The following is a 20,735-nucleotide window of genomic DNA, read 5'->3' on the forward strand; positions in this document are numbered from 1 at the left end:
GAACTTCATATTTATTTTGAATGAATATCTTAAATGGTTCTTAAAGACCACATTTACAAGTGGCACATTTAATTATAATGGCTTGCCACGTCTGAACCTAGAGTCTACAACAGCACTGTCCAATAGAAGTAAGATGTAAGCCACATATCTAATTTAAAATTCTGTAATTTAAAATTTTGTAATTTGGCTCCAGCTCAACCTTCTATTCTTACCTTTCATTATATATATCTGTAAACTGCTTGCCTTGTCTATCTTTGGCTCACTTTTCGTTCTACACCCCCAAGCCAACCCCTCAAACAAAACTCCACTTCAGCCAAAATAGTAAAGTCTTCTTGCTGTAGGTACTTTAAAACTATCAACAAAATATCCCTCAGGAATGTATACAGTTAGGAGAACATCCAAGATAAAACTCCTCTGCCTTTGGCTTTCTGGAGTTTAAATAGGGCTACTAGGTAATTTTTCTTCCTTGTGCTATGGGTTTAAATTTACCAACCTCCAGGCGCCCGCGTGGCTCAGTCGTTAAGCGTCTGCCTTCAGCTCAGGTCATGATCCCGGGGTCCTGGGATCAAGCCCTGCATCGGGCTCCCTGCTCCGAGGGAAGCCTGCTTCTCCCTCTCCCACTCCCCCTGCTTGTGTTTCCTCTCTTGTTGTGTCTCTCTCTGTCAAATAAAATCTTTAAAAAAAAAAAAAAATTACCAACCTCTACTTAAAGGTAACTTTAGGTGCAAAACCATGGTTTTAAAACATCTGGCCACATTTGGAAATCTGACGTTTCGGGGCACCTGGGTGGTACAGTGGGTTGAGCGACTCTTGGTTCTGGCTCAGGTTGTGATCTCAGGGTCCTGGAATCGAACCCTGAGGCAGGATCTGTGCTTAGTGGGGAGTCTGCTTGAATTTCTCTCCCTCTGCTCCTCCCCCCACCCCCCTCTCGCTCGCTCTCAAATAAATAAATCTTTAAAAAAAGTCTGATGTTTCAATGCTTTGTAATTACAAGAAGAATCTTCAAGATTATTTAAATTATATATTCATTTATTGCTGCTATTCTTCAAATTCATTGTTAACAGTGTATGTGTTAATTGCAATTTCCCATCCTCTACCATGATCAATAACAGTTTAATGTGCTGCTTTACACTGGGAAAAAACCAAAGTTATGAAATTTGACAGGGGTGAATATGTAAACAGGATTAAACCAATTTAAGAATAATACACGTGCTATCAATCTTTGAAAACTCAAGACATGAAAAGGACTACTTATATTTAGATAGGGATATTTCTTGGAGAAGATTTCTTCTTAGCCCCAAGAAATAAAGTAAGCTAATCTATTTTGTTATTTTAACTGGAAATAGAATTGCTCTCTGAACATATGGGACCAAGTTCTTAATTACACTGAATAAATAAGGCTGTATTTCAAACTTCACACAGTTGAATAGTAGAGGCCAAATGACTTTTTGATAGTGTTAAAAATTCAAATTTTAAAAAAATTCTATTATGTTTTAAAGTTTATGTGAAACCTATAAATTTAAACAAACGTAAATTTAAACGGTAACTGCCTTTCAATATATAGGGGAAAGTTTCCAATAAAGTTTTAAAAATAACTTCCAAAATTACCTTTTCTACTTGGATATACTGTATTTTTTTTTTTTTAAAGATTTTATTTATTTGTTTGACAGAGACACAGCGAGAGAGGGAACACAAGCAGGGGGAGTAGAAGAGGGAGAAGCAGGCTTCCTGCAGAGGAGGGAGCCCAACGCGGGGTTTGATCCCAGGACCCTGGGATCACGACCTGAGCCGAAGGCAGACGCTTAACGACTGAGCCACCCAGGCGCCCCGGATATACTGTATTTTTTATTTTATTTATTTATTTGACAGCACAAGCAGGGGGAGCGGCAGGCAGAGGGAAAGGGGGAAGCAGGCTCCCTGCTGAGCAAGGAGCTTAATGCGTGGCTTGATGCCAGGACCCTGGGATCATGACCTGAGCCGAAGACAGACGCTTAACCGACTGAGCCACCCAGGCGCCCCTGTATTCTTTCTTTTCTTCTTTTTCTTTTTAAAGAACATTTTAAGTAATCTCTATGCCCAAAGTGGGGCTCAAACTTAAATCCAAGATTGTGAGTTGCATGCTCTATTGTCTGAGCCAGCCAGGCACCCCAAGTTTATTTTCTTAGAGCTAGTCTCAGATTACCAAAATTTTAAGGCTTCTTTTTAGGGAAGATAAAAATTGATTTTTAATTCTTTGGTAGCAACCTTCCTAGAATTGGAATTGAAGTAACAATATTAGTGATTTTCACAATTCTGAACCAAGCCTAGTTGCATGGTGGTTTATAGGTACCATATGAAAATGCTTTTGTTTTTATATTTTAGTGAATAGCCTACCTAAAGGTAAGGGGAAGGATGGCAAAGCCTTTCCAAAATACTTTCAGAAGTTACTGAAGTCAATTGAAAGCTGTATTTAAACACCTGAATACAGTTAGCATTTTTCTTTTTATGAAAGGAAACCAGTGTCTGTAGTTAATACAAGACATAAGGCGGAATGTTTTACTTATTTAAAGGGTAAGTTTAAAAGTAGACAAGAGAAACATTGGCCGTCTTATCCAATATAATGCTGGTGTTAGAATTAAAGTGCCTTTTCTAGTCTTTAATATTTATCAAACAGGCAGGAGAGTGTATTTTCAGTTTGTAATCAGTTATGAAATAATTGACGTTTTCTGAAGTTATGACCAACTACCTAGTTCCATGAAAGTGAGGTTTGAGAGGATGGTTATTCCATCGTGTCTTAGAAATAAGATGACAAACATTAAATGCTTTAATTTTTTGGTGCTAAGGTGTAATGAGACTTCCCAGAATTCTGTGGTCAGAACAGCTCTTTTACCCAGATAGGATCTATTTGAGCCACTGATTCTATAAAGTTGTAGTCCTTCGTATCTTCCCATTGGAGGTTTTACATCATGGCAACACAAAAAAAAGGGGGGGTAAATATGAAAGTAATACCTGCCTTTAAAAAAAAAAAAAATTATCAGAGAGCGAGCGCACACAGGCAGATGGAGAAGCAGGCTCCCCGCTGAGCAAAGAGCCTGACGCGGGACTCGTTCCCAGGACCCTAGGATCATGACCTGAATCAGAGGCAGATGCTCAACTAACTGAGCCACTCAGGCCTTCCTGCATTTTTAATTTCTCAAACTCCTATCTGTAAAAATCCCTTAATGCTCTTACTTGAATTACTCTCCACTGTAGTTCCTTTTTTGAAAATCAAGGAAAGGAACGTTTCTTAAGGCAGTTTAGCCGCTCCTTTAACAGATGTTATATCCAGAGGTTGATACATAGGGGTAAGTTGTGGGGGGAAGAGGGCATTATGAAATGTAAAGTTAAGACTGGGGCGCTTCGGTGGCGGGTGGTTAAGCGTCTGACTCTTGGTTTTGGCTCAGGTCATGATCTCAGCGTCATGAGATCGAGCCCCATGTCGGGATCCATGCTCAGTGCAGAGTCTGCTCGAGATTCTCCTCCCTCTGTCCCTCCCACTCATGCTCAGTCTCTAAAATAAATCTTAAAAAAGACTAAAAATAACATTACAAATGCCACAAAAAGGTAATATGAACCTTGATGCTTTGGGACACAGTGGGGGGAAAACAGGTTTGGGTATGCCAGTCCTGTTCCAGGAGAGCATGTTCCAAATTATAGGAGGCATCTGAGAGGGAGAGACTGAAATGAGTCCTAAGGGTAATGTGTATGTATTCATCTATCCTTTTCCTGATCCACTATGCCATGCAGATCATGGCCCTCAACAGTTAAAATTTGGTGTATATTCTGGGTCATCAGAGTTAAGTAGGCCTAATTACTGGGATTCAGGTATTCAACACCATCTTTTCAAGCTCCTGTACCAATATAAGCAATTTGTGCAGTTTGCTGGTGGGGTTGGGAGAATCAGGTTTAATTAGAAGCTTTTTAAATACTTAACATTCCCTATTGCTGTGTGACTTGTGAAAATTAAGTGAAAGCAGAGATAAATCCTAGTCTTTGCTTAAATTACTGTCCCCACTAAAGAAAGTTTTTCTTTCTCATCTTTTGTCATTAAAAAAAAACTATTACTATTATAGCCTTTATATATAAACATGACCTGTATTATACATTTTCATGTGTCACATGTCTCCACTAGATTGTAAGCCTTTGGAGGTCAGAAAAATGCATCTAAATCATTGTATCTGCCACCACATCTAGTACAGTGCCTTATATTTGCTAAATCAATAAATATTCATTAAAATAATGGAGCTTTTATTGGATGGTAGTATAATGTTTGAGCCCTTTAGATGAATGCATTATCAACTATTTTTTACTTTTTATAGTTTGAAAATGTACCCCTGGCATACACAGTAATTGTGGCATTTATCCAAAATTTACACATTTAATTGTACTGGCTCTCCACAGCTAACATTAGTCTGGAGTAGCACTGTCCAGTAGAAATATAATGTAAACCACTTACATGATTTAAAAATTATATTAATAGTAAAATTACATTAATGTAGCCACATTATAGAAATAAGAAACGAGATTATTGTTTTTTAGCTCATTATTTCGAAAAATCACTAACATTTTTAATTGTTTTAAAAATTGAGACCATTTACATTCTTTTCGTGTGAAGTCCGGTGTGTATTTTACATTTACAGCACATGTCTATTCAAACTAGCCACATTCTAAATGCTCAGTAGCCAGATAATGGTCAGTGGCTACTGTATTGGACACTGCAGGTCTAGAACTTTAAGGGCAGGCAGTGAACCTCTTTGGACCTATCTCTTATTAGGTATCAGCTGTGATTTCAGGTCATTGTCACTTTAGGTTATTATCCAAATAAAGGTAATTGGTTTGTCTGCTTTTATCACATTCATAGATTCATACAATAAGAAAAATTTTGTATTAAGCGTTGGTATGAAGACATTTAATAGGCACTTTCCACCCAACTTAATCTCTAAAACTTCTGAAGAGAGATCTCTGTTTTAGAGTTGAGGATGCAGGGGTTGAGGTAGATCAAGTTAACTTTGCTCAATGAAATACAGAAGGTGGAGCTGGTTTCAGAATCAGGATTGATTGTGGATATCCCTTATCCCTGTCATTTTGGGTTATTATCCAAATAAAGGTAGTTGGTTTGGCTGCTTTTATCACATTCATAGATTCATACAATAATTTAAGAAAAATTTTGTATTAAGCATTGTATAAAGACATTTAGTAGGCACTTTGCATTTAATAGGCACTATCCCTGCTTGAAGTTCAAAACTTAATACAAGTTTTTTAAAAAAAAAACTTCAAGCTCTGTGTATGTGTTAAAGTAGATACTAGATCATAAGGTTAATGAGAAAACATCTAGTAAAGTAAAAAGTTATTTTATTTGATGAGGTCTGTATCAACAGTAAATTTTTTTTCTTGCTTTAGGTGTGGATTTTAAATAGCTTTTCATAGCAGAAATTTATTTTTGCTTTTCCCATTTCTAAGCATAATGTGAAAATTTAAATTATTCTAATTGCCTCTACTGAGAAACTCATATGGGAAAAAGTCTAAGTTGGATGTCTAAAGATGTCTAATTTGAACTGGAAACATTTTATCTTTGAAATGTACTGGTTCTCAGTGCAAAGTTGAACAGTAATTTCAGAACAAGCCTTTAAGGAAATAAAGTATTTAAACAAAAAGGACTGGCAGTATAACTTCACAGAAAAGTTTAATAAAGTAACTTGCCCTAGTATTACTCAAGTACATAGTAGGCCCTTGATACATGTAGATTAGTTCAACATACACCTTTTATACTTTAGTGTACCCTAGAATGTTCATATAAACAAGGGGTTCTAGATTAATTTAAAGATAATTTTAAAAAGGCTGCAAAAGTGAAATCAGTATACGAAATATTTAATTGTGTACCTTAAAACATTAAAAAAAAAGCACTAAGTTTTCCAGTGATGTTACACAGTATTTTAAATGGTTTAATCAGAAATGGTACAGCATGAGTATATTTGTGATGTTAGTTTAGACAATACCTAATGATGAGGACCAGTGAAATGTTATATACCACTGTGGAAAACCATTCTAGGAAGAAATTTGACAGTATCTTGTTCTTACCCTTTGATCAAGCAACTGTATTGATGTTGATCCTAAAAAAATAATTAGAAATGTGTATAAATTTACAATAGAAAATGGTAATAATCATTATAATGTCAATGAAATTAAATAGCATTAATAGTTTAAAGACGGTACATTCTGAAGGAAAATAATGCATCATTGAAGATGATCTGTGTATTCATAATAACATGGGAAAATATTCATGAAAGCGTACATGCACCATTTTTTAAAAAAATAATTTCTGAACATATCTGTTCTGCACTTTGGAGGGTAAGATCTTAAGGAAATAAAAATGACGCGCCGGCTCTGGGGTTAGAACTACTTCAAATCCCGGTTTTGCTAGCTGTAGGATTCTGAGCAAGTTCCTTTATGTTTCAGTAATCTAGCTGTGAATTGGGAAAATCAGAGTACCTCCTCCATCATGAGGTGTGGAGGTTAAAGTGTTTAGCGCGCCGCCTAAATAAATGTTAACTTGTTACGATGGCTTCCTGCATTTCTCAGAGTAGCGGAAAATAGGAAATTAAAAATCAGAAATAGGATGACTTAAGCGAAAGCTCCACGAGGCAAAAGGGATTTAACCTAACTTGCCAATTTGCCTTCCAAACGCTTGGGATTTTGATTAGGCCCGCGAGGCCGTGGTGACCTGAGCTCTACCTTGCCCCTGAGCGCGCAGAATATGCTCTCGCAGGGGTGGCGGCCCGGTGGGTTTGCCTGCCGTATTCCAGGGATGTTTTACTCACCGCCTCCCCTCCCCCCCCGCCAAGCCAATTAAGTACTCAGAGTCGTTCCCCTGTTCTCTCCCTTGGGCGTCGCGTAAAGCTCGACCTGTGCCCATCCGGAGCAGAGCCTACGTTGAGGAGGCGTGGAGAGTGGCGGGGGCTGCGACCACGCACTCCATCCCTCCGCCGGCTCGCGTCACAAAGACTACAGTCCCCAGCGGGCTTCGCGAGCTCAGGATGTCCCGCAGGCAGGGCCCGGCGGCTGTGCAGGGCTGTAGTTTCTCCCGTGCTCGGGCACAACCTTCCTTTTCTCCTCCGCGATACAGGCGGTTACTGGCTGCTGCAGCTTCCCCCCGATTTCCGAAAAAGGCTACTCGCCAGTGGAGTCCGGCCCCTCGTAGGAGAGGGCGCGCGACCCTGGCCAAGAGGGCGGAGCGGGGCGACGCGCTGGGCCTCGCGCGGGGTGACGACCTCGAGCACGTCGTGCGGCAGTCCCCCCGGCCGGCAGCCGGAGGGGAGGGGGCGGGGGCTGCGCACGCGCGGCGGGGCCTTGGGCGGGGCCTTGGGCGGCTGCAGCCTGCGGACAGTCCGCCGGTCCGCGGCGGTGTGGGTAGCTGCCCGGCCGGCAGGACTGAGACGCGGGAGGTTGATGGGGGTGGCCTCGACCTCGGCCTCAGTCTGTAGCAGAGCTTCGGCCACGCCAACGGAGATGGTGTCCTGGGTGAGGACGATGGGGGAGAAGCTGAAGCAGCGGCTGCGGCTGGACGTGGGACGCGAGATCTGCCGCCAGTACCCGCTGTTCTGCTTCCTGCTGCTCTGCCTCAGCGTCGCCTCCCTGCTCCTCAACAGGTAACGCCGCAGCGCGGAGCTGGCGGGCGGCTGCTCTGCGAGGCTGCGGACGGGGGCCCGTGTTACTTCACTGTGTGGAGACCGCTCGGGGCTGCGCCGCTGTGGTGTTTGCGGCCGGCTGCGAGGCCTTGGGAACAGCGGCCTCGGGGAGCTGGGCGGAGCGTCCGGGCCCGGAAGTGCGAGCGGGGGTGGGGTGCGTTCCAGTGCCCCCTTTCCTGAGGCCGGGTCTCCTGAGACACCTGGCCCCGATTCTTACCTACTTTTCACCTGTTCCTTGAACCTGGGGCTCCATCATCGCTGTTTTTCAGAGGAGTGAAATCTGTATGTGCGTCCCAATTTGAGACCTTGCAGGGTCGGTCCAGTCAGCTGACGAAGGAGGGTTCCAGGTCTTGTAGCAGCCCTGGTTTTAGGCCGACTCACCTCGTTCTCACCACACGCATGCGCACACACTGCACGCACAGTCTTCCAGCCGAAGGGCACGCACAGGCCCACACAGTCTTACAGCCAAAGGACGCACACGCACGCTCACGGTCTTACAGCTGAAGTGCACACATCCACACACACGGTCTCTCAGCCGAGGGGCGCGCGCACGCACACGCACGCACAGTCTTACAGCCAAAGGACGCACACGCACGCTCAGTCTTACAGCTGAAGTGCTCACACCCACACGGTCTCTCAGCCGAAGGGCGCGCGCGCACACAACACGCAGTCTTACAGCCGAAGGGTGCTCACACACAGTTTTAGAGCTCCATGGCGCGCGAGCGCACACACAGTTTTACAGCTGAAGCACGCACACATGCACACCCACATTCTTACAGCTGAAGGGCGCACACGCACAGTCTTACAGCTGAAGCGCACACACGTACACACAATCTTAACAGCCGCAGGGTGCATACGCGCTGTCTTACAGCCGAAGGGTGCGTGCACACACACATACAGTCTTAAAACTGAAGCACATACATGCTCACAGTCTTAGAGCTGAAGCGCGCAAGCACAATCATGCAGTCGAAGCATGCACACGTGTGTGCACACATGCACACGATCTCGCAGCCCAAGCGCACACACGCACACAGTCTTCAGCTGAAGGACTCACACACAGTCTTTTTTAATTTTTTATTACTAAAGATTTTATTTATTAGCGCGCAGGAGCAGGGGGATGGGCGGAGGGGGAGGGAGAGCAAACTCCCCACTGAGCAGGGAGCCGCACACGGGGCTCCATCCCAGGACCCTGGGATCATGACCTGAGCTGAAGGCGGACCTAAACCGACTGAGCCACCCAGGTGTCCTCACACACAATCTTGTTGCCGGAGCTTTTCCCAAAGGGTGGTTGGTTAAAATGGATGATCGTAAAGATTTGTTGAAGTCAGAAAGCAAAATAGTACCTATCTCAATATCTCTAGAATATTCCAAAAGGGAAGCTTGAAAGTTAAAATTGATAAATTCGGTTCACATTTTGAAATGGGAAGGTTCTGTCCCTGAAATAAATTTGATTTCCTTCAATTAGCTATTTCCAGAAATGGTAATGATGAAATAGGTAGCAGAGGAGAACTTTTCCTTCAGATTATTTCCAAATTGCTCTTGGTGGAAAGAAGTCTGAGACACTTGTCAGCAACGGCATCTGCATGATATTTTTTCTGATGTTTTAAACATGAAACCATCTCTACTCTTAATTTTGGGGTAGTTGATCCCTGAGGATAGGAATGGGAAAGCATTCGCCAGGAATTTGGTGATTAATTTTGCTCTAAGGTAACCATTTCCTGTGACTGTTGGAGTTGAATTTTTTCCCTACCCATTTTGCTTTCTTGTTAGTTGACTCTGGGTTAATATATTAGGTTTAAGTAGCAACTGATATTTTACTGGAAAATGTGCTTTGATTGTGATAGTAAGATGTTTGATTTTAGGAATATGGAGGAAGGGGAATCCTTAACAGAGTGGAAATGAGTTATTAAATACTTACTTGCTTTCTGTCATCTGGAAGGTATTCTAAGCTAGATGAATAGCTTTAGTATGAAAGATAGGTAAAAGTTCTGTGATTAGTAAGTTTTGTCCAGGAATTCTTAACCTATCTCTTTTGGTAGATGGGTCAGTTTAGGTGTCCAAGGTAGGACATGCAAGATCAGGTTGAACTAGATTTCTGAGGTCGCCTACTTAATTATAGCATATAGTGTTCTTTGTTGTTAAGAAGTCATAGGATACCATCTGATCTCTGCTCTGTATCTTTATTTGTATTATGCAAAGAAAGAAGGATGTAATACATAAACGTTATCTCTGAGTGGTTGGATTTATGAGTGAAATTGTTTTTGCATACATTTTTTTGTATTTTCTTTTGTTACTGTTGAAAGCAGCAAAAGTGACCTTAAACATGATAGAACTGTCTTGACTAAAAGAATGGTTAGGGGCACCTGGGTGGCTTAGTTGTTAGGCATCTGCCTTCGGCTCAGGTCATGATCCCAGGGTCCTGGGATTGAGCCCCGCATCGGGCTCCCTGCTTAGCGGGAAGCCTGCTTCTTCCTCTCCCACTCCCCCTACTTGTGTTCCTGCTCTTGCTATTGCTCTTGCTATCGCTATCGACAGAGTATATAGTGTGCTTTTCAGTGTATTGTGTGATTTTCTTTAGAACATGTGTGTACATTCATATGTACATACCAAGACGTATGTTTATGTATGCTTTGTCTATCTCTGGAAGATTGTTACATAGGAAAATGTGGTCCCTTCTGGGAGTGGGGAATATGAGGCACATTTATTCAGAAATTAAAAAAAAAACATATATATATATATAATAAAAATATTAGGGGTATAATGATGAAATTTGAAATGAGAAGATAGGCTTAATGCATACCATCAATAAGTGATTTCTTGGGGCACCTGGCTGACTCAGTCAGAAGAACATGCGACTCTTGATCTTGAGGTTGTGAGTTTGAGCCCCAAGTTGGATGTAGAGATTACTTAAAAAAAAATCTTAAATGATTTCGGGGCACCTAGGTGGCTCAGTCGTTAAGTGTCTGCCTTCGGCTCAGGTCATGATCCCGGGGACCTGGAATTGAGCCCTGCGTCAGGCTCCCTGCTCGGCGGGAAGCCTGCTTTTCCATCTCCCACTCTGCCTGCTTGTGTTCCCTCTCTCGCTGTCTCTCTCTGTCAAATAAATAAATAAAATCTTAAAAAAAAAACCTAAATGATTTCTACACAGGCATTTCAACAGTTAGTTTTTAGAAATAACTTTAAAAGAAATTTTCAATTTAAAATCTTTACTGGTTAGTATGGAGATTTGGAGCTTTCCTTCTATATGGTTAAACTTAGAATAATAGTCTTTTTCAAAATTATTTTAAAAAATTTCTTTTAAATTTTATTTTAAGTAGGTTCTACATCCATTGTGGGGCTTGAACTCATGACCCTGAGGTCAAGAGTCACATGCTCTATCGACTGAGCCAGCCAGGCACCCCTAAGATTAATTTTTTCTCTTATAGTCTTGAAACTTTAAATCCTGCTCTTTCAAGGTGTTACTTAGTATATAAATTTTTCTTTCAAAATGAATTAAGATCATGAATCTTTTTTTTTTAAAGATTTTATTTGAGAGAGACAGAGATAGCAACAGAGATAGCGAGAGAGAGCAAGAGCGAGCAAGAGCGGGGAGAAGAGGGAGAAGTAGGCTTCCCACTGAGTAGGGAGCCTGATGCGGGGCTCAATCCCGGGACCCTGGGATCGTGTCCTGAGCCGAAGGCAGACTCTTAACTGACTGAGCCACCCAGGTGCCCCAAGATTATGAATCTTATCTGTGGAAAGATAAATAGCTATAAGTTTTGGCTATTATAAATGATTTGTGGGATGAATAGAGTAACATACTTTATATATTTCAAATTATTTGTGAAATCACTGTTACAGTATTGTTAGGGAAAGCAAGGAGCATAGATACAATTACATTTACTAATGGTAGTGTTGAATATTTCAGTGTTATAATAAGGAATATTTTAAGTTACATGCTAGTAATAATAATGGTAATAGTAATAATACCTAACTAACACTTTGTGAGTGTTTTGTTTGGCCCAGGTGTAGTATTAAGAGTTTTCTTTGATTATTGAGGCAATTTATTGTTGTGGTTGAAAGTTTTGAATCTGAACTTCAATGTAAGAATTTTATTCTGCCTCCCTCATTAATCAGTTATGTAGCTTTGGATAAGGGATCTAACTTTTATCTGTCATAGTGCTGTTATCTGTAAAGTGGGGGATAATACTAGTACCCACATTATATGATTATTTTGATGATTAAAGGGTTAATACATCGAAAGTGTTTTGAGTGGTGCTCAGGACGTAGAACATACTCTTATTAAATGTTAGCAGTTATTTTTGTCTCATTTATTCTAGCACCCCAGTAGACTCCCTTGTTAGTAACCTCAGTTACCATTGATCAGTTTTGCTTGTTTTTGTATTTCATATAAATGGAATTATATGGTCCTCTTGTATCTAGTTTCTTTTTCTTTTTTTTTTCTCTCAACTCTTTTGAGATTTGTCCATATTGTTGTGTACGTCAGGACTTCAGTCTCTTTTGTTATTGTGCAGTATTCCACTGGGAATATGACATACTTTGTTTAGCCATTCTTCTGTTGAAGGGCATTTGACTTGTTTACAGTTTTTAGCTATTATGAATAATGCTGTTATGAATATTCTTATATATATTTCTTTTGATAGATTTATTTCTTTTGGGTAGATGCCCATGGATGGAAATGCTTAGTCATAGTGTATGTGTTTGTTTAACTTAAGTAGATACTGCCAGATAGTTTCCCAAAGTAGTTGTACTAATTTACACTCCTGCCAAAACATTTGACTGTTCCGTCTGATATTGTCTGTAGGTTTAATTTAGTCATTTTAGTGAATAGAGGTAGCTCATTGTAGTTTTAATTAGTTAATTGTAGCTTAATTGTTAGCTGTAGTCATCATGTTGTACATTATATCCCTAGTACTTATTTATCATCTTGGAAGTTTGTACCTTGACCACCTTCCTGCAATTTCTTCTCCCCTATGCTCCACCTCTTGTAACGACAAGTCTGATCTCTTTTTCTGAGTTTTTTTTCTTAAGATTTTACATATAAGTGAGATCATGCACTATTTTTCTTTTTTCCTTTCTCTATTTGACTTATTTCACTTACCATAATGCCATTAAGGTCCATCCATGTTGTCCCAAATGGGGTAGGATTTCCTCATTTTTTATGGCTGAATAATATTCTTTTGTGTGTGTATATATATACACACACACCACAGCTTCTTTGTCTGTTCATTTGTCAGTGGACACTTAAGTTGTTTCCATATTTTGGCTGTTGTAAATAATGTTACTGTGAACACGGAGGTGCAGATATCTTTTTGAGTTAGTGTTTTTGTTTCCTTTGGATATTTTCCCAGAAGTGGAATTGCTGAATTATATAGTAGTTTTATTTTTAACTTTTTGGAAATCCTCCAAACTGTTTTCCATAGTGGCTGTATCAGTTCACATTCCACCAATAGCACAAAGGGTTCTCTTTTCTCCACATCCGTACCAGCATTTGTTATTTACTGTCTTTTTAAAAAATACTTTTAATTTTTTTAAAAAAGATTTTATTTATTTATTTGGCAGAGACAGAGAGCGCGCACAAACAGGGAGCAGCAGGCTCTCCGCTCAGCAGGGAGCCCGATGCGGGGCTTGATCCTGGGATCATGACCTGAGCCGAAGGCAGATGCTTAACCAACTGAGCCACCCAGGCACCCCTATCTCTTGTCTTTTTGATGGTGGCCATTCTAACAGGTGTGAGGTGATATCTCATTATGGTTTTAATTTGCATCTTCCTAATGACTGTGATGATGTTGAACATCTTTTCATGTACCTGTTGGTATTTCATATAACTTCTTTGGAGAAATGTGTATTTAGGTCCTCTGCACACTTTTTTTTCCTTTTTTAACCAGCAAAATGGGTTTATTCAGGAATAGTAGAGCAATGGGCAATTGCTATGGGAAACCAGAGACAAGCCTGAAGATCAAAGGAGAGGAATGTAATTTAATAGAGAAAAGGAGGAAGATGGGAGGGTCTGCTTTGAATAAAAGTCCATTGGAAGAAAGGGACAATGCAGGGTGGTGGTGGTTTCTCATTGCTTGAGTTGTGGTATATTCTTATTGGCTGGGCTTGTTGCTGTGCAAGAAAAATTTCTTCCCCTTGCTGGAGTACTAAAGTAGGCTTCTTCCTGTTGAAGTGCAAGGTTGTCCCAAGTTGTATGAATTCTTTATGTATTTTGGATATTAACTCCTTATCACATATATGGTTTGCAAATATTTTTTTCACATTTCATCCATAGGTTGTCTTTTTACTTCATTGATGATTCTTTGTTTTTTAAATTACCACAACTGGCTTACATACACTTATAACTTAGTATGTGACAGGCTATTCTAAGCATTTTGTGATCTTATTTAATCATCGTAACAACTTTGAGTTAGGTATTATTACTACCTCATTTTATAGTGGGCCAAACAAGACTCAGAGAGGGTAATTTGCATTGTGTCATAGCCAGAATTTGAACCCAGACAGACAGACTCTAGGATATCATATATTTTGTTCCCAAACTTCTAAGTTCTGTTTCTTCTCTTTATTTTTCTCTTCCTATAACAGTACCAGATTTTTTTTTTTTTTTAACAATAGTGTTATATTTCACAGTGTGGTTTTATATCTGCTAGGACAAATTCTCACTCTTGGCCCTTCTTATCCAAAGTTGGCATAGCTCTTTTTAAACCTTTATTTTTGGGACACCGGGGTGGCTCAGTAGGTTAAGCATCTGCCTTCAGCTCAGGTCATGATCCCAGCGTCCTAGGAACGAGCCCTGCATCAGGCTTCCTGCTCAGCAGGGAGTCTGCTTCTCCCTCTGTGTGCTTGTGTGTGCACTCTCTGTGTGTCTCAACTAAGTAAATAAATCTAAAAATAAATAAGTAAATAAACCTTTATTTTCCCTATACATTTAGAATGAATATATTAAATTTCTCAAAAGATTGAGCTGGAATTTTGATTGTAGTTTCTGGTTGTTTATATATTGTCACATAACAAACCATCCCCAAAATTTGTGGTTTAAGTTAACAACAACATCTTATTTGCTCACAGAACTGTAATTTGGGCAGGAGTTGGTGAGTACAGCTAATTGCTATTCACTGTGCATCATCAGCTGGGCACCATGAGGCAGGGGGCTAGAAAAGTAATTGTTGGCTTCTTCATTCACGTATGTGACAGTTGATGCTGGTTGTTGCCTGTGATCTCAGAAAGACTATAGGCCAGAACCTGTACATATGGCCTTTACGTGTGGCTTTTTTCCCCAACATGGTGCTGGCTTACAAAGGTGAGCATCCTGAGAAAGGGAGCCTGCTGGAAGCCATATCCATTTTATGACCTAGTTTTGGAGGTTAGGTAGCTTCACTTCTGCTACATTCTCTTAGTTGTAGTGTTATTAAGGCTATAACCCCTATTCAAGGGGAAGGAAATTACATTCCTGTTTTTGATGTGAAGAGTGTCAAAGAATTTGCAGTCATATTTAATACCACCACAGTATTATTAATTTGTGAATTAATCTGGGTAGAATTTATATCTTTACTATTTTTAAAGGTTTCATCCATGAACATAAATAATCTCTCCATTCATTCAGATCTGTTCTTGTGTCTTTTTAATCGCCTTTTATTCATTTAAAAAATGTTTATTATGGAATATTTTAAACATACATAAAATAAAAATAGAATTGTATAATGAAACCTGTTAAGTATCTGTTACCAAGCTTAAAAAACTATCAGCTCAGGTCAAATATCACCCCCCCCTCAATTATTTTGAAGCAAATCCCGCATGACATATTTTATCTATAAACATTAAAAATTCCAGTATGTGTCTCTTAACAGATAAGTCCTTTTTTTCTTCCATAACCATAATACCACTTCACATCAAAAAAAGGTAATTTCTTAACATCATCAAATATCCATTCAATGGTCATATTTCCCTGAATTTGCTAGAATTCCCCCCCATCATTTTATGATAAAAAAATTTTTAAGCATACATCAGTGTATGAATTTACAATAGATGACCAGTTATGTACTGCCTAGATTTTACCACTAACATTTTACTATATTTTCACATGCTTTATGATGTTTCTATTGCTCTATCCATAATTATGAATCTTATTTGTAAATGGCTTTTTACAGTTAATCAAATTAAGATCCAAATATGGTCTTTTAATTTGAAAGTTACCTCCCCTCCCCATACATCCCACTTTGGTTTTTTTTTTTTTAATTTAATTTATTTATTTGAGAGAGAGAGAATGAGAGAGAGCACATGAGAGCGGGGAGGGTCAGAGGGAGAAGCAGACTCCCTGCTGAGCAGGGAGCCTGATGCGGGACTCGATCCAGGGACTCCAGGATCATGACCTGAGCCGAAGGCAGTCACTTAACCAACTGAGCCACCCAGGTGCACCATCCCACTTTGTTTTAACCTTGCAATTTATTTGTTGAAGAAACTGGGCCATATGTTTTGTGGAGTTTTTTATTTTATTTTATTTTGTTTATTTTTTTAAAGATTTTATTTATTTATTTGACAGAGAGAGACAGCGAAAGAGGGAACACAAGCAGGCAGAGTGGGAGAGGGAGAAGCAGGCTTCCAGCTGAGCAGGGAGCCTGATGCTTGATCCCAGGACCCTGGGATCATGACCTGAGCTGAAGGCAGACGCTTAACGACTGAGCCACCCCAGGCGCCCCTGTGGAGTTTTTTATAGTCTGTAGTGTTGTGGGTATGTTCTTTTCCCTCTCTGTTCCCTGTGAACTCATTGTTAGATCAAGAGATATCATTGTTTTGATTTTTTTTTTTCTCCTTTAGTCTATGATGGTGTAGATTTAAAGATAATGAGCTATTTAAAAACATGCTTTTCTTATGATGTATTATTTTTTATTTTATGATATGCTGCTAGTTTTAGTTAACTAATATTTTACTAAGTATTTTATAAGTAAAATAGACCTAATGATTTTCTTATATTGTCTTTATCTGATTTGGGAATTAAAATTATATTAGTCCTTTTAAATTAGCAGCTTTTTCTCTCTCTCTTTTTTTTTTTTTTTTCCTGAAGTCATCTATATAGGATGGGGATTATCTGTCTCATTACAGTTTGGTAAAACCATTTGGGCCAGGGTCTTCCCCCCCCCCCCAGCCATGTCTCTGATTACTGTTTTAATTCCTGTAATGATAATTGGTCTATATAAGTTATCTAGTTCTTCACTTACTAATTTCTAGCATTTTTGTCTTTTTCCAAAAATTTATGTCCTGTAGGTTATCCAGTTTATGAACTAGTTGTTCATAGTTTAATTTTTCATTTCAGTTTTAGCTGTCATTATTTCTTCTTCATTCTGTATTTTGTATATTTGTATTCTCTCTTTTTCTTTTATTCCTTGATCTGTCTTGCTAAAACCTTGTCTTTTTTATTAGTTCTTGATTATGAAAATTTCCAAGCATACATAGAAAAAAGAGAGTACAAGGAACTTCTAAGCACCCATCACTCAGCCTCAACAACCATCAATATTTTACATATTTGAAAAATATCTAATCTTCCTCCATTTTAAAAATCACTTCTACACAAAGCCATAACCTTAAAAAATTAACAGTAGTTGGTTAATATCATCTAATGACAAGTCCATAATCAAATTTTCCTAATTGTGTAAAAATTTGTAGTGTTATCTATACTAATCAGGATCTAAAATAGGTCCACTCATTGTATGTGGGAGCTACATCTCTTAAGCTTTTGTAAATCTCTTCTAATTTAGAGTCAGAGTTGGCAAACATTTTTCTATGAAGTGTCAGATAGTAAATATCTTAGACTTTGGGCTGCATCAGGTCTCTGTCCCATATTCTTTTTTTTTTTTTTTCTTTTCAAAGAACCCTTAAAAAATGTAAAAACCTCTCTTAGCTTGAGAGCCATACCAAAGCAGGTGGCATTTGGCCCACAAGCCATAGTTTGTTTACCTGGATCTAGAACATTCCTTCTTACCTGCGTCTCTCCCCTCTCCCCACCATTGACTTGAAGAAACTGGGTCATTTGTTCACACTTTAGCTGTTAGGTTCCTCATGGTGTCTTGTTTTTTTTATCCTTACCTGCATATTTTTTGTGGACAGGGTGTTCGATTTATAAATTTGATTAGATTTAAATTTTTGTGTGTGTGCAAGAATACTTTGAAGATGCTCTGTTCATCTTATTGTATCACATGAGAGGATAATTCTACATAAGATGGAGTTGCCTTACTTTTTGTGGATTTGGGTAGTGACAGCTAATACTTTGCCCAACAAACTTCTTTTGTTTTACCATTTATTTATTCCCTGAGTTACTTCATTATAGGTTGCAACATGATGATTTTCTCATTTTTTCATTCCTTGTATATTTTAAAATTTGAATTCTTTTTCTCTCTTTTTTTTTCTTCTAGAATTGCTTTACTTCGCCTGTTAGGTCTATTTAGCTACAGTAAAGTACAGCTCAAATTGGAAAAGGAGGATAAATCCAATTAGAGCTTTGCTTATTTTATTAATTTTTCAAAAACCGAGCTTATATTTGTTATTTCCTCTTGTCATTGTTGTTTGCTTTATTGATTTCTATTCTTTATTGTTTCCTTCCTTTTTATGTGTTTGGATCCTGTTTTCTTCTCCAGCTTTCTGAATGCTTAGCTTCCTGGTTTTAGTATTTGTCTCTGATTGATGCAGGGTTTCTCAATCTCAGCACTATTGATAATTTGGGTTAGATAACTTTTTGTTGTGAGGGGCTGGCCTGTGCATTGTAGGATATTTAGCAGCAGCAGTCTTGGTCTCTAGCCACTTGATGTCAATAGTGCACTTTCCCTTTCCCCCTCTCCACAGTGACAATCAAAAATGTCTGCATATACTGCCAAATGCCGCCTGTGGGGCAAAACACCCTTGGTTGAGAACCACTGGATTAATGCATTTAAGGATATAGATTTTCTTCTTAAATAATACCTTAGATATTGCTTGCCTTAGTTAAAGCCCACATGTATTGCATGTAGTATTTATTGTCATTCAGTCTAAGGTCTGTCATTTGATCTACAGGTCTACAATTCCTAATCTGTAATTCTGAAATCAAAAGCTCTGAAGAAGTAACTTTTCCCGTAAGTTTGTACCAATTACATTTGATGACAAAACCTGACCTGAATAGACATGAGACTATTTATAGTCTTTCTTTTTAAGATTTTATTTATTTATTTGATAGAGAGAAAGAGCACAAGGAGGGGGAGTGGCAGGCAGAAGGAGAGGGAGAAGCAGGTTCCCCGCTGAGCAGGGAGCCTGATGTGGGGCTCAGTCCCAGGACGCTGAGATCGTGATCCGAGCTGAAGGCAGATGCTTAACTGACTGAGCCACCCAGGCGCCCCTATTTATAGTCTTTATTTCTGACTTATTTATTTCTTACTGCTTTTATGTTTTGCTGCAGAAATGTTAATATCTAATTATGGAGTACTGCATTAGATCTCATTGGGAGTGTTAAATTATGTATGAAATATGTACTATATAACTGTTCAAAAATCCTAAAAATTCTGAATTCTGAGTCATGTCTGTCTGGGTCAAAATGAATTTTGGTAAGCAGCTGTGAACAGGAATTTGATAATTTTCTCTCTGAAATACCTCTATAATTTGAGTTAGTTTCCAAGTATAAGGTTTTTTTTAAAAGCTTGATGTCAAGTATGCTATTTTGGTTGGAGTGAGGTTTTGTATACAGGAATGAGAAGAGAGGTGCCTGGCTGGCTTAGTCATTAGAGCCTGCGAGTTGTGAGTTCAAGCCCCATGCTTGGTGTAGAGATTATTAAAAAAAAAAAAAAAAAAAGGAATGGGAAGAAATAAGAGTAGAAGAGTGAACTGGGGCCAGATCAAAAGGGACCGTAAAGGTTTAAGGGGTTTTTATTTTGTTCTGCACGCAACAGTAAGACCAGGCAATTCATCTGGTTTGGTGCCTCAGCCTTTGTCTCACAGCTTTCATATTTACTTGGTCACTGTCTGTAATAGGTAAGCACCTCTAATCATCCATCTTCACCTCTTCTTACTACTTGGTGCTGTTTATTTCCCAATTCTGAACTCCCAGGTCTTCTGTAATCCTTTCTATTCCATACTGCATTTGGTAAATTGTCGTCAGTCGGAGAACTGGGATGGATGTGGAACTCAATTGTGTGCTTCCTTTCTCTTAAAAATTATAGTCCTGTATTACCTATTGTCCGGTGCCTGGAAATAGTTACTGCGTATGTTTTTTTGTTTATTTGTTTGTTTTCAGTCAGAGAGAGAGAGAGAGAGTGTGTGAGAGCACAAGCAGGGGGAGTGGCAGACAGAGGGAGAAGCAGGCTTCCGGCTGAGCAGGGAGCCCGATGCGGGGCTCAATCCCAGGACGCTGGGATCATGACCTGAGCTGAAGGCAGCCGCTTAACCGACTGAGCCATCCTGTTTTATAGTTGTTTATGGTAGGAAGGCAAGTCTGGTACCAGTCATTCTGTCAAGGGAGCAGAAGTCCTTTACTCCTTTGAAACCTATGCCATTTGTCTGTTTTCTCATTGATATCAATCTCCAGGTCATTTGTGCTCATCTATAGATGACTTTTGTGGCTTATAGACTTCCTCTCCATTTTAAATCGTGTCATCATTCTAGGTGACTTCAGTGCTTGTGTGAATAACCCACCAAATAAATATTCTATTGTGAGGTGATTCCTCTTTAGCTTCCCACTTGGATCAACATATGGTAGCCCTTGTTATCACCAGAAAGAACTCTACCTCTGAAATCTTAAAAAGCAAGTATCCCACTTGCTGACCGGCTGCTTCTCTCAGTCAGTCACACTGTACCTGCTCCTTGACTTCTCAGCCTCCTGACTCCTTTTCTTTCTATTTCTTCTCTGTTTTTACTTTCCTATGCAGTTTAGAGTTGGTCTAGCTTAGAATCCATGGTCCATCACTTCAACTACTCTATTGCCAGTATCCTTAACTCCCTTCTATCGCACTCACCTGACAAAATTCAAATCTTGGATCAGTGATGCTGCTTGCTTTTTTAGTGTTTATATCCTGGTTA

At 39.4% G+C, this 20,735-nt stretch overlaps 1 protein-coding gene and 1 long non-coding RNA gene across 9 annotated transcripts in view; one reads left to right on the forward strand and one right to left on the reverse strand.

Moving 5' to 3' along the window:
* Positions 1 to 5,684: 5,684 nt before the first annotated feature.
* LOC144379065 (uncharacterized) lies at positions 5,685 to 8,234 on the reverse strand. Its single transcript, XR_013441190.1, has 2 exons — positions 7,921 to 8,234; positions 5,685 to 7,707 (listed from the first exon to the last, which is right to left on the reverse strand). It is a non-coding gene; the product is annotated as an uncharacterized LOC144379065 (long non-coding RNA).
* Positions 7,358 to 20,735, forward strand: part of SNX14 (sorting nexin 14) — an 88,965-nt gene continuing 75,587 nt past the window's right edge. For 7 of the 8 annotated variants that reach the window (XR_013441189.1, XR_013441188.1, XM_078055025.1 and 4 more), the window contains exon 1: positions 7,358 to 7,664. Coding sequence is in view for 6 of the 8 variants with exons in the window: in XM_078055025.1 (XP_077911151.1) it covers positions 7,465 to 7,664 (200 nt within the window). In the remaining 2 variants the exon portion in view is untranslated. Of the gene's footprint in view, positions 7,665 to 13,265; positions 13,434 to 20,735 lie in introns of all 8 variants that reach the window. The other variant, XM_078055030.1, reaches the window with a different exon arrangement.

This window comes from Halichoerus grypus, chromosome 9 (assembly GCF_964656455.1).
Source record: "Halichoerus grypus chromosome 9, mHalGry1.hap1.1, whole genome shotgun sequence".
Classification (NCBI taxonomy): Eukaryota; Metazoa; Chordata; class Mammalia; order Carnivora; family Phocidae; genus Halichoerus; species Halichoerus grypus.